Raw genomic sequence first — 14,479 nt, forward strand, 5'->3', positions numbered from 1 at the left:
ACTAGAAAAACCTGTAACTACTAGAAAAACCTGTTTGGTACGGGGGCCCCTCAGAATTCAATAGAAGCAATCTACTCAGGGGTTGCTAAACTGCACCTTCACCCAGATTAGTTCCCCCTGTAGTGTAGGGCACAGAGGCCCTACCAACAGAACCAGGATATACAGGGTGAGTTCCAACCATTTAATTTTCATTACCCTAGTAAGCCCTGTAGCACTAGCAGAAGTGGAACTACAGAAAATCTTTTATATCCAATGGTCAGATATAGGAGCTACTCAACGAATCTTGCTGATTTTGCCTCTGCTAGTGCTGCAGGGCTTACTAGGCTTACGACAAGTAAAAGGTTGGAACCCAGCCATAGTAAGAGATTTGTTTTTATCCTGTTTCTACTGGACAGTATATGTGCAACTTTACAGCCCAATTGACTGAATAATATACAGAAAGAAATAAGTTGTTTCATCAGTGGGAACTAATCTGCACCTTTACCCCTGGTTTCTCACATCAACATAATTGAATTAGTTGATTGAAATTTATAATCAAGGGACTGTTAAACAAAGGAGTAGGCTGAACATGTTGATGATCTATTCTTCAGCATGAGGGTATAAAATTTCCAATGACATGTTGATTTTAGGCATGTTCACTTGCAGCACCCAGGAAGGAATTGTGAATAGCCTCGATATTCTTTACCCTGCAAATGTCATATACTTTAGTAAATATTTGGAGCAGCTTATTTCCAATGGTCTAATTAGTCAATCTATTATCTGCATTATAAAATCTTCTAGCTACATCAGAGAGTCCTGGGCCTACGCTTTACTATTTCCTGCTATTATTAATATTATACTTTTATTTCCCTTAATATACCATATGAGGAGTATTCACAAATACAGAAAAAATATACTTGCTTATGGAATAAAATTATGCTCTCTCCTACAGAGAAGTGTCTTTTTTCCTTGAATTTTTCTTATTTCATACTCTTGTTTTCAATCACAGGAGTAACTAGACCTGCACTGCTCCATGCACTTAGTAATGATATGCTTTGCAGGTACCAATACACATGCTGTCATAAATGGCATCAAATCTGGCCTCAAATATTTCATCAAGTTCTGACTCAGAACTTGGAGAGGGCCCTCCACCAAAGAAAGTCAAGTTCTGGGAGCAACATGGGACCAGAAATAAGGGAGCAGCTGTAATTACCTGCAATTACTGCAAAAAAGATGTGAAGTCAACAAAGGGGTCTGCAACATCGTTTAAAAATCACCTTATGGCTAAACACAAAAGTGCTGAACAACCTAAACCAAGTACTGTTCCAAAGAAGTCTCATTCTACAGCCTTGTCTCAGCTCAGCATGCCGAGCAATCATGTGAAACTAACCCAACTCGATTTGAAGGCACTGGAAAGAAAAGGGATATAAGAAATTTTTTTAAATCAAAATAGCAGCAGCAGCTGAAGCTGATCAAGTTGTGTCGCAAAAAGGTTTGCATTAACAAGCTTCCTATTTCAATGTTCGAAAAACCAGGAGTAAAGGCTCTAATCAATAAGCTTACAGGGGGTCTTAATAGATCCTTAGCTAGTACTGTTACACGACATATAGTTACAGCAAGGAAAAAGAAGGTCAATCAGCTCACTGCTGAACTCCAGAAAGTCTAGACATGGACTTTGACTCTAGACTGCTGGTTTTCAAGAACGGGGTCTGGCATTCTAGGTATTACAGCTCATTATGTGATGAATAGCACTGACGGCAAGCTCACTCTGGTGCATAGAATCCTTGAGTTCGAGACTAAAAGTTGCTCACACTAGCGCCAACATTCTTCGTGCAATCCTTAGTAACCTCCAGAAGTTCAGAATTTTACAGAAACTCTACTTTATAATTACTGATTCGGGAACTAATATAGTATAGGCTCTCAGAGACGGTGCAATTATGCAAAGCTCTTGCTTAGCAAACAACCTGTATAATGTGGTAAATAATGCCCTTAAGCTGTGGGCATTCAGAAACCAGGCAGATTTAGTGACTGTTCCCCACCTAAATGATTCAGGATGTGGTTCAGAATCTGATGACAACGTTGATACTGCTGAACAAGATGACTTTCCTGACCTGATTGTAGGAGATGATGACATTGAAGAAACTGGGTATACCGACTGCAGTAATGATGATGATAGTAGCTCCGAATTAAATGATCCAGACCTTGACAGCGATAATGAGAGCTCAATACCTAGACAAAGAGGCGTCTCTAGTAAAGTATTGACGCTGGGACCAGCACTGGTAAAAATACGAAAGCTGGTTAGAATCCTGAAAGTATCTTCCAAATCCCACGATCTTTTTGAAGCTATCTGCAAGACACATAATCTTAGTCCATCCATCACAGAAGACATGAATGTTCGATGGAACAGCACACTTACCATGATAGAAATGTATTGTGCCCGAAAAGAGCCACTGCACGACTTCTTCAACCAAAACCTACGTGACGCTAAGGTTAGAGAGCTCGAACTTCACAGCAATGAGTGGTCCATCATGGAGCTGTCATTGAGGTTCTTCGCCCGTTCAAACAGGCAACAGAGATTGCTAGTGGATACAATTATGTTTCGGCAAGCAAAGTCGTGCTGATGATTAAGGGATTACTGTTGTTTTGTCAGACTCTAGATGCTAGTATTATGGCTGAGTCAATCAATGCGCTGAAGGAACTTCAAGTTTTTCAGCTCAGGAGATATTTTTCAGCCAGTCCTAAGTTTGATATGATGCTCTTCACAAGAGCTGGTTTTTTGGACCCTGCAATTTATGAAAAAATAACACATGTAGACAGAGAGTCAGCTCGTCAGTCCATCTCCTCGCTTCTCCAGCAATTCATCTCAGAGCAGAGAAGCACAGAAGAACTCGATCCAATCCAATTGAACTCCACATCTTTCCCTATTGACGTCACTCCTACTAAGGCAGGGACTAACCGAAAAGGATCACCAGAGACTCTTGATCAAGAAGACAGCTTGTTTTCTAAGTTTCTCGACACGACTGGGTTACGGATGAACTCTACGAGGCAAAATGCCAACAGTATGAGCATTGACCGCGTGGCAGCAAATATTATCAGGGCATATGAGGAGAGAGTTCCTGTGATTTTGAGCGAGAGACGAAGATCAGGACAAAATAATTCTGATCCACTAGAATTTTGGTCTGATTACTTTTACACTTACCCGGAGTTAAGTGAAATTGCATGTATGCATCTATCAGTCCCTGCAACTTCAGTACCCAGTGAGATTGCATTTAGTATTGCTGGGTACTTTACGCGAAAGCAGTGCTCACGAATGACTGCAAAGTCACTTGAACTCCGAATGTTTTTAAGTGACAAATTTTAATTTATGTGGTCTTTTTGTATATTTGTTATTTTTGTATATTTGTTCATTTTTATTAATCTATATTAATAAATAGTCTCGTTCCTCTCTAAAATGAAAATAAACTGAAAAAAAAACAGAAATATCTGTGAAAACGGCTGTTTTTTAATTAAAAAAAGGTCGGGTCTGGTTTTCTGTAAAAAAACCGAAAAAAAGGAAACGATTTCCGTTTTTTTTCACCGTTTTAGTTTCTGTTCCGTTTTTTCATTGCCGTTTTTTACCGTTTCTGTTTTGGCCAAAAACAGAAACGGTGCCGACCGCTATTTCGCACCACTTTTTGACTGCAAAACAATTGCTGGCCAAGGGGGGTAACTTTTGAAACTAGCGAGAACAATATCAAAAGGCTTGAATTTTGACATGAGCGTAACAGTGAAAATAAATAATTACTTATCTTTGAGTTGGCCAATTAATCCAGTAATTTGCAAATAATTTCAAGTAATTGCAAGTAGTCTAAAGTATTTCAATGCACGATTCAGATGATATTAGTGCTGAATACTAATCCAAAGCAACAACCCATAAGTAATCCTTAAGCCGTAATCACATACAAGTCACTTGTGTAATCAGATCTTAGCTTAATAGATTTCTTTTTACGCAAATCAATTGGCTCCGTGCCTAGGTTTATCCACAAGTAAAAAGGTTCAGGACATATTGAGGGGGATGCTGAAAAGAGCTTGCAGCCCTCCAGCCACTTTCAAAATCAAAACACACTATATGCAGGATGGTTGTCAAAACGACACAACAGCAATATCTATGGATTTGCTAAGGGTATTAAGTTGAAACTTTAAAGACATGTTGACATGGATGTTCAAAAATGAACGGAGAGCAACCAGCCCCCTCCCCCTCTTCCCTTTTAGATCCCCCCCTTAACACTGATAGAGATCTTAGAGTTATTTTATTCAAAAGAGTCACACAGCCTAATAACTATGCCTCTGGATGTCATATCCAGACAGCCTTTCGGGAAAGGAATGTAAATTATGCAATTTATCCATTATTTACATGCAGGATTTATCATTGGAAGAACGGGGAATTTTTGCAGGATTTTTATCCTGGGTGTGTCCGAAAAGGCTAACGGTATGGAGGCAAAATTTCGGGAAATGTTGAGGGGTATGTTGAGCTAAATCGAAAGAAACTATCTACATCCAAGTTATCACAACTGCTTACCTACAATATCTTAAAAACGGTGCAAGGGCATTCACTTGAAACTTTCAGGGCCACTAGTAATGCTACAACTATTGCGGCTGCTAATGAAACTGTAACTACTTCCAACTGCGACAACTTGCAACTGTGACTGCGACTGCTTGCAACTGCTACTTCATCTACTTGTGACTACTTTCAGGGAATGTTGAGGGGGATGTTGAACATTGAGACTTTGATTTTAAAATGGGAAATGTTGAAAAACTTGAAACTTTGGCAATCAAAATCGACGAGATATTAATCAAAAACTTTCCAAAAAAGAAGTTTTTCAGAAGCTTAAAACCAGCAGAAATGTAATAATTCAAACTCAAAACGACCAGAAATCACTATTAAGAATAAATGAAACGCAAGACGAAAAAAATTAAATAAATAATCATAGCTAAGTTATAGATAACAGGTACTAATATAAATAAATAAACAAATCTTAAAAACAGTACAAATTAACCTGAAGATTTAAGTCAAACTTACAGCGAACAAAAATCACTACACAGATGACTTTGGCTACTGCGCCCTCCCTCCTCCCCTAACCGTAAAGGTCTAAAGCCTATTGCTCCATTTGCGCTTTACTGAAACCTAATTATATTATAAAAATCTTCTTTTGTGCTTAAAATCTTGAATTGCTGAGCTTTCATCATTATATATCAAATATTCAGATTATTTTCATTAGTTCTTTCCAAGGACTGTTCAAGACATATTTGGTTTTAATAAAACGCAAATGACGAAATAGGCTTTAGACTTTTAAAGTTAGGGAAGAGGGGGGTAGCAGACTCCTGTTTGTAGTGATCTTTGATCCTTGTAAGTTTGACTTGAATATTCAGTTTAATTTTTACTCTTTTTGAGATTTACTAATTCATTTATATTAGTACCTGTTATCTGTGTTTGCTATGACTTTTATGTAACTTCTGTTCGTTTTGGGTTTCATTTATTTTTTAATAGTAATTTCTGGTCGTTTTAGAATTTCTGGTCTTAAGTTTAATATAGCTCTTTACTTTTCTTTAAAAAAATTCTTTTTCGGAAAGTTTTGGGTACTTGTTAATTAAACAAAAAACACGCAAGAAGTTAAGCTAGGTTAATCCTAATGAAATATAACCTTCATGTAACCTTTAGTTTATAATATAATTTGGGCTATGTGTTTGCACATTAAGGGGGGGGGGGGTAAAGTATTTGGACAGCGCTCCTAACCTAACCGCCCCCCCCCCGACTTTCCAAATATATAGGCCAAATTGTACAAGTCCAATACATTCTGTCACCCGTCATTTGTATTTGTAGCTATGAAACCGGTTTTCTAAGACCTAACCTAAGCGTAATTCTTCAGTGCGTTTCGTTTAATTAACAAGTAGGCTACCAAGTTATTTAATAAATCAAAGAAAGCGACTAATCTTTGAGACATGTGTTTTTGGTCAACACCGACAATATTCTCTCAATACTTATATTTCTGTATTACATAGTATCGTTGTTAAAAGACAAAACAAAAAGAAACTAATTCTTTTTTTGCATTAGAAACTCTATTTTATCTGCTTTACAATTGATTAGATTCGTTCTTAAAACTGCAAAATCTATAAAAGAAAATTTACAGACTGAATCAAGACCAATGAAAGGAAATTACGAAAAAACGAAGTCAATCAGTCTAGAAAAAAAAACTTCGTTGTACTGACTGGTAGAAACACGCCATGGGGGGAAGATTGGATTACTAAAGCTCCCCTCCTGAATTCTTGAGATTTACCCAGTATTTTCTATATTTTTCACATCTATCTTTTTTCTAATCCTGTGTTTTTTTGGGAAATAAACCCCCCCCCCCAACCAATTGAAGTACATCTGTGTGAGATATATATGTATTTTATTCAGGAAAATAGTAAATAGTATGCCAACCACCGATCGCCAATGAAGCATTTTTACTGCAAAACCGTGAAAAAAAAAAAAAAAACAATGGGAAAAAGTGTGAATAAACCATGCCGGAAAAATGGGTAACTTACAATCTATAGGCATGCAATGTGGAACTCAACCCACTATTAAGTGTCATATTAGCCACATAGTGCTAAGTAACGAATAATCCAAATTAAACTTTTTGTCAATCACCTAGTCAACATAAAGCATTGATCTCTACTGCAGGTTACTTTCCGAGGGGGGCAAATAGAGACGAAACCGAGCAAACGTCTCCAGACATGAAATGGGAAATCGATTCTCTCCGAAATAAGTCAAATGTATAAGTCAGAATGCGTTTTGATTTATTTTGAAACAAATGGCTATTCTTGGCTAATATGAGAGCAGACTCAAACGACATTTACACTTTAAAATGTTAAAAACCATTTACGCTTTACTAAACGGGATAGAAAGTCATAAATATATCTTTCCTTTACCTCTGATCAAAATAATTATACTCGTCGCAATACGAAAAATCATAGGTAGGCCTACTGGTGCATTATGCGGGCCCACCGCTATAAACTGTATCAGGGATACCAGTCACGAAACCCGTCAAACGGGCTATTTGCAAGAGACCGCTATAGATAGATGATTGCAAAGCGTTGATTCTCAATGAGTTACAATACTTAAACGATTTTCTTTTGGGTTTAGGGGGGGAGGTACCTTGGTTAGGTTACGTATTTAATATATGCTATGTTTAACCCCCCCCCGAATGTGCAAATATATAGCCCAAATTTGTTTCTAAACTGTTATATATTCATCCTATTTTATTTTATTTCATTAGCATCAACCAAACTTGACTTCTTCGCTGTGCCCGCATAATACACCAGTACCAAATCATATTCTAGTTCCTTTTACTCCTTGTGTAAGATCAGATTTTAATTCTTTAATGGCGGGTCATACTGTATGGAATAAGTTGCCTGAATCAGCTCAAAGGTACCACTCGTTCAGTTTGACTAAAAAAAATTTTTAAAAATTCTTTGGCTTCTTAGAAGTTATTTTTATCTATTTATTTATTTTTCATATATATTTATTGTTATTTTATTGGAGTCTATTTAATCTACTTAATAAATTTAGTCTACTCAATCCATTTAGTTTTGTTTTCTAAGGTTTTTATTATATATATATATATATATATATATATATATATATATATATATATATAGCAGTGCAAGTGCTTTCACAGAATTAAGCACTACTTTAGGCCTTTTAATTTTCAATCGAGAACAAAGGCCTAGATTCTCAAATAGAGAACCCAGTAGTAAAATTTCTAGTAATAATCTGATCGTAGATTTTGATTTTGATTCACAATCCGACAATGAGATCCTCATTTGGAATGTAAGATCGACAACCCTGTTTCAATCGAGAACTGTGTATTTTTAGACATACGCGACAGAACGAGACGGGTTACGTCTCGTTTAGAGACGAGTTTTATGTTTCGTTTATAGATAAGTTTTATGCCTCAACAAGATGGAAGTCTTTTTTCTAAGAAATCATACAGCTAGTTGATGTATTCTTTCTATTTCTGTCCTCGATATTTAATGCTATTTTCTTTGATATGCCCCATGAGCATATGGTCTTATTTTTTTTTGTGGGGAGGGGGAAGAGGGTCAGGAAGAATTAAATAATGGGTAATAGGCTACTATGAATAAATTTCCTGGATTGACAAAACGGGTATTAACCTTCCAATTTTCCAACAATTCAAATACTACAGTAAAATTTGATTTCTTTACACTACCTGATTTCAGAGATTATTTTCCATTTTGGATTGTAAAGTTTGCTTTTTTTCATGATCAAAAGCAAGGATTTTGATGGTCAATCGAAAATGCCTCTTAATTAAAACAAAAAGATGACAATCTTGCAAAAAAGGATGAAAGAGAAAGAAATAGACTTTGAAATAGAAAAGTAACATAAGGGATTTCAGCCCCTTGACTTTGTGCGTTTCAATCTTCTCTTCTTGTGATTTTACTCGTGCAGTTGCTTAGCTGTTTCGTCACCAGAATTCTGCTGATCAAACAGTTCGTGATAACGAACTGAAACTAAGGAGCAACTTGACCCAATAGTGACCGAAATTCTAAGAAAAGAAACAGAAATTTTGATAACAATAGATACATCAAAAGGATTGGCTTTTCATGTTGATTCCAAATATATAAAATTCATTAAGTTTAATGTTGCCCATTAAAAGCTAAGAGCCTGAGATAAGCCACCCGATTTTCGAAAAAGAGAGAAAACATTCCCCGAAAGTCAAGGATTCCTACTGAAAATTACACCATCTGATTCAGCGTATCAGAGGACCATACTGTAGAGGTTTCAAGCTCCCACCTGCAAAATTTTGTATTTTTTGCCACAATTAAGATCAAGGACGCGCGTTCTTCCCAGGAGTGATCGTATCGAACCAATGGTCTAAGAAGATTGGGAGAGGGTTCATTTGAACGAAAATTAAAAGCTCTAGTGCACTTTCTAAGTGACGGAAAAAACTGAAGGGCAACTAGCCCCTCCTACGCCCTTTTCCCAAAAGTGGTCCAATCAAATTTTGGGAGAGTCATTTTGTTCAGCATGGTTAAAGGGTCCGATAGCTATGCCTTTGGGGATGAAATTGCCCCCTAAAGCTAAAAAAAAATTGGCACTTCGTACGTAGGATCGGACGTAGGGCAGTGTCAGGTTAGTATCCTTCCCACTGTACAATTTTTATTATCATGAATATGACAAATCATGTTCAAGTTCCTTTTACTCCTTGCATAAGGTCAGATTTTAATCCTCTAATGGCGTGTCATATTGTTTGGAATAAGTTGCCTGAATCAGCTCGAGGGTGCCACTCATTCGGTTTGTTTAAAAAAATTGTTAAAAATCTTTGGCTTGGTAGAAGTTATTTTATTTATGTTTTTGTATTATTATTTTTTCTTTTTTTGAGTCTATTTAATCTAATTAATTAATTTAGTTAAATTATTATTTTTTTCTATAGTTTTTATTTTATCTATATTGTCTTTTCTTCTCCTTCGTATGTGAGTAAGTGATCATTTTAAATTTTCTTTTACTTTTCATCTCTGAGTAAGCAACTCATTTGTCTTCCCCTTTTGTACAGGCCAATGAGCCTTTGGGGGAATAATAACATGTAATATTGTATGTGTGTCTAATGAAGAATAAATCTTATCTTATCTTAAGAAACATTCTTAATTATTATCCTAAAGAAATAAATAAAGAAAAACAGATAAAGCGCGTTTTGAAAACCAAAAAAGGACTTTAACAAATTGATACCAAAGCACTGCTTTTACGCCAACACATCCAATACAGAGTTTGACACGGGTTGTGCAGATTATTGTTTTGAGTGCCGTGTTAAACACAGGTTTGGGTCTTTTCAGAAACCGAGTTCAATCATGCTATTCTGGCGCGCTGCAATTTTGAAGAACCCGCGTCCAACACGATTTAAACTCGTAAGATGAAAAACTTTAGAGGTTGGCTGGGTTAAACACGGAGAACCTGAAATCACAACTCAAGCTATCAAAAAATGCAACTAAATACCCCAAGTATTGTTCATCAATAAATCCGTTCGATATAGATATCAAACAGTTCGTGGTAACGTGGTAAGGAGTCAGGTGGCTCAATAGTAACCAAAACTCTAAGAAATAGAGTCTTGATAACAATAGATACATCAAAAGAATCAAATTTTGATGCTTCTTCAAAATACATAAAATTCGTCAAGTTTAATGTTACCCATCAAAAGTTACGAGGCTGAGAAATGCTGCTCAACTTTTGAAGGGTGGAACACCCCGAAAATATCAAGTGATCTTGATGAAAATCACGCCATCAGATTCAGCATATCAGAGAACTCTACTGTAGAGGTGCAAAAATGTGGAATTATAAATTTTTTGCCAGAAAAAATATCACGGATGCGTGTTTGTTTGTTTGTTTTCCCCATGGGTGATCGTATCGAAACACTGATCATAGAAGATCGGGAGAGGGCTCATTTGATCGGGAATCAAAAGTTCTAGTGTTCTTTTTAAGTAACTAAAAAATATATTGGAGGGTAGCTAGCCCCCTCCAAAGCCTCTTTTTCCCGTATTGTCTAATACAAATCTTTATATATCCGTTTTTGTTCAGCATAGTCAAAATATCTAACAACTATATCTTTGAGGATGACTTTACCCCCCACAGTCCATAGGGAAAAGGCTGCCAGCTATGAACTTTGCCCATTGTTTACATATAGTATTGATTATTGGAAGTATGTAAATATTTTTCGGAGGGGGAGGGTACGTGGGAGGATCTTCCATGGAAGAATTTTTCTTGGGGGAACGGACTTTTCCATGGAGGGGAGCCTGATTTGCCGGTAGTATTTAAAAAACGATTAGGAATTAAATAAAAAACGATTTTTTCAACTGAAAGTAAAGAGCAACATTAAAACTTAAAACGAACAGAAATTGGGTTTCACGAGTCATTCTTAATGTAAATACATATAAAATTGGGTACTTGTCAATTAGCCGGAACTCGCGCAAGAAATCAAGTTTGGTTAATGCTAATGAAGTAAAACAAAATATGATGAAAATATAATAGTTTAGAAACAAATTTCGTCTATGTATTTGCACATTAGGGGGTGGGGGTTAGGGGGTGGGGCATAGCATATATTAAACTAACCCAACCTAACATAGGTATCTATTTTCCCCTAAACTCCAAAAAACAATAGTTTAAATATTATAAACGGAATGATAAACTACGGTTTCCGATCCAATTCTCTATTGACTGATACCCGTTTGACTAGGTACCTTTAGCATTTCCCTATACAGTTTATCGCGTGGGTTCTGGCTAATTGACATGTACCTAAAATTGCGAAAAAACAGTAATTATCGCTTGATTCCCCATTAACACTCTTTCAAAATATAGGTTACTACCTTTTGAGCTCGGCTCTCCCCCCCCCCCAATGCCCAGATATTGATCTACGGAACATGCAATAGTTTAGTGAATTTGTTTGTTTTTTTATTATTATTGACATTACGAACGAACTGCTGACGAAAACAAGCACAAAAATAATGCAAACAATATCAGCGAACTTTGTACATAGTTCTTGGGGTATATAGCCTAGGCCTCACAAATCTAGGTTTTTGAAAATACATTGTTTGGTATTTTCATTAAAAAAAAAATCCTCAAATTTTGAAAAGTCCATTTTTGCATCTTCATTTTTTTTCGAAAAAACTCCTTGTCCCCTGTCCTACAGTTTCGTAAATTGTTCCTACTATAGTAGAGAAAAGAAACCTTACGCCAAGATTAGTTGTCATAAATGACAAGAAACGAATACTAACCTTTTTTTTATAGTCAGAAATATACAGAAGAGAATCGTATTTTTCAAAGCTAATATTCCATCAAATAAGGAAAGAAGCTACCTAAGCAGTATAAATATCACAGAAGAACATAAGCACTGCATCAGAAGTCGCGAAGCTTACACATTTCGAACTAAAAGCTGCATATAATGTGGGTTTCAGCTCACTGAACCGGAAGGATATTCAATTACCTAAGGGATTAATTGCCACGTTTTTGTTAGTTATTTATCCAGGCGCTCCAGGAACAGGTGACACGCCCTGAATCTACATAACAGATACTAACACTTGCCAAAAGTGAAAAAAGAATAATATCCCAATTTAGCACCAGAGGCGTAATTTGCTATAATATAATATATATTGAAAACCCGTCGTATACAATAAATGTACAATGACAGAGTATACAAAAATACGAAAAGAGGGAACAAAACGATAATAATAACAACAAAAGCAACAACTTCTTAAATAGTATACAAAATAGTACGAAAAGTGGAAACTGAAAGATAGCATACTCAAAGATTACAACAGAAACAACAACTTCTTCGAAAATAGCAATAAAGACAACAAATTTTGAAAGGAGAAAAAAAAGAAAAAAAAGAAAGAAATAAATAAAAAGGGAAACAAAAGGGAAAATTAAACAAGCAAACTTACCCACTCGTGCTTTAGAATTGCTGGTTTTGTTTTTTGCCGGCTAATAAGTGTCTGAACAGCTAGATTTGGGTCCGCTAGGTTATAGCGCCGAATCAGAAAACTATTTTTTGTCCAAGGTTGCAATTTTAGTAGGTACTTTACAAAACGGAAAAATATAGAGCGGATTTTAAACTTTTCACGGTTTGCCAATAAATTCCAGAAAGGGGTCACATATAATATATGTGGCAGAGCGGTAGCGTTGTAAATACTTGCCAGTAGTGGACGGTTAAATCTCAGAGTGGATTTAACGATCAAAGCATAGGAGCTGGATATTCGCCGTTCAAGATGTGAGATCAGGAGGGAACGGGTATGTTGTAATAAGGAACCTATTGGAAGCCCCAGATATACTATTTTATCAACTGGTTTTACTGAGCAATCACCTAGTGTGATATTAGTAGGAGGGTCATTCTTCCAATTATAAAGCAAAGCTTCCGACTTTTGGGAGTTAAATCTCAGACCGACTTTCTCGTAGTTGGACTGCAGACATGAGAATATTTCTGAAAGGCGGTTAAGCGTCCGACTGAGATTCAGGGTGTCATTGGCATAGCACACTAGGGAGATGTCAATGGAACTGAGAATGCATGATGAAGGACAGCTGTCTTGAGGTTCAATAATGTAGTTATTGAAGAAATTGGGGGATAAAACTGCTCTCTGACGGGCACCTTTATGGACTGGTATCAAAGCTGACCGTGGACCGGGGGACTATGGGACAGGGGGGAGGGAAACTGACCCCCAGACCCCATTTTAACCCCCCCCCCAGCTGAAATTTTGCGTCTTGACGAAACTATGGTCAAAACTAAGATAGGCCTAAATAATTCAAGCATCCAAATCAACAGATCCGTTTTCTTTAGTATACGTTTACATTTATGGTACTATATGGTTCATTTTTCATTTGGTCACTTTCACTTGACTCGGGAAAATCGTCTACAACTTCGCCACCCCCCAGGATTTTGACAAAATGAATTTCCAATAACATATATATATATATATATATATATATATATATATATATATATATATATATATATATATATATATATATATATATATATATATATATAAATATCCAGGAGGCACACTTGTGCCTCTATAAAGAGGCGACCCACCACAATGTTAAGCGATTTCAGGTTCTAGAGGTCGCAGAGAGACGGCGGTAATCGCATTTTGTAGCCCAAGCTCAAACTAAGAAACTTGTAAAATTTCATCCTCCTCCGACTTTATCTTCATGGGGTAAACTGGGCCAAAGTTTTGACCCTCCCACCACAGCCCCCCTTTAACGTTGTCCAATAGGGCTGAAATTTAGTGGTCAAGCTTTCCTAGGGCCCAGGAGCTTATCCTAGAAATTTCAGCTCAATCCGATCACTCCTTCCCTGTTTTCAAAAACCAAATATAGCCACTTAAAATTCATCATTTCTTTTTTTTCTTAGCCACGCCTACAGGCCACAGTTGGCAACGGATCCGGTTGAATGAGGACTCATTCGAAGCAGAATTCGACCTGTTAGGGCCTTTTGATATTTTCAGACCGAAAAAATTATCCCCCGAATTTACATTTACGAAAAACCTTGTTTTCCCATATTAGCCCATGTTAATTTTTCCCACCACAACCCCCTTTAACGTTGTCTGATCGGGCTGAAATTTAGAGGATAAGCTTTCCTGGGGCCTGGGAGCTTATCTTCGAAATTTCAGCTCAATCTGATCACTCCTTCCCTGTTTTCCAAAAACCAAATATCAAGTTTTGCTTGCGTCAAAAAAATTCATCACCTCACTAAAAAACAATTTCAGTTATGTCTCTTTAGTGTAGCGGTGAGACTTCTGGCAGTCAGGCGGAAAACCCGAGTTCGATTCACCGTTAGATCAAATTTTTTATATACTGAATTTAAATTTTAAAAAAAATTCAGTTTCCTTTTTAAACTATTTGAAAAAAATTATGTTTTCTAAAGAGTTAAAGAGGCTGAGTTACAAGGTCGACCCTTAAAACACCCTTTCGAGAAAG

General features: G+C 36.5%; 1 protein-coding gene across 6 annotated transcripts in view; it reads right to left on the minus strand.

Moving 5' to 3' along the window:
- Window positions 1–14,479, minus strand: part of Klc (kinesin light chain) — a 146,634-nt gene that overhangs the window by 120,873 nt on the left and 11,282 nt on the right. For 4 of the 6 annotated variants that reach the window (XM_089092012.1, XM_089092011.1, XM_089092016.1 and 1 more), the window contains exon 1: window positions 6,544–6,662. The exons of 1 other annotated variant lie outside the window; for it this stretch is intronic. In XM_089092012.1, the coding sequence (XP_088948138.1) occupies window positions 6,544–6,590 (47 nt within the window). In that variant the 5' untranslated portion in view covers window positions 6,591–6,662. Of the gene's footprint in view, window positions 1–6,543; window positions 6,663–11,781; window positions 11,918–14,479 lie in introns of those variants that run through there. One more of the 6 variants, XM_089092013.1, reaches the window with a different exon arrangement.

The sequence above is a fragment of the Artemia sp. Qi Xiang Cuo genome, chromosome 7 (assembly GCF_049724085.1).
Source record: "Artemia sp. Qi Xiang Cuo chromosome 7, ASM4972408v1, whole genome shotgun sequence".
Lineage (NCBI taxonomy): Eukaryota > Metazoa > Arthropoda > Branchiopoda > Anostraca > Artemiidae > Artemia > Artemia sp. Qi Xiang Cuo.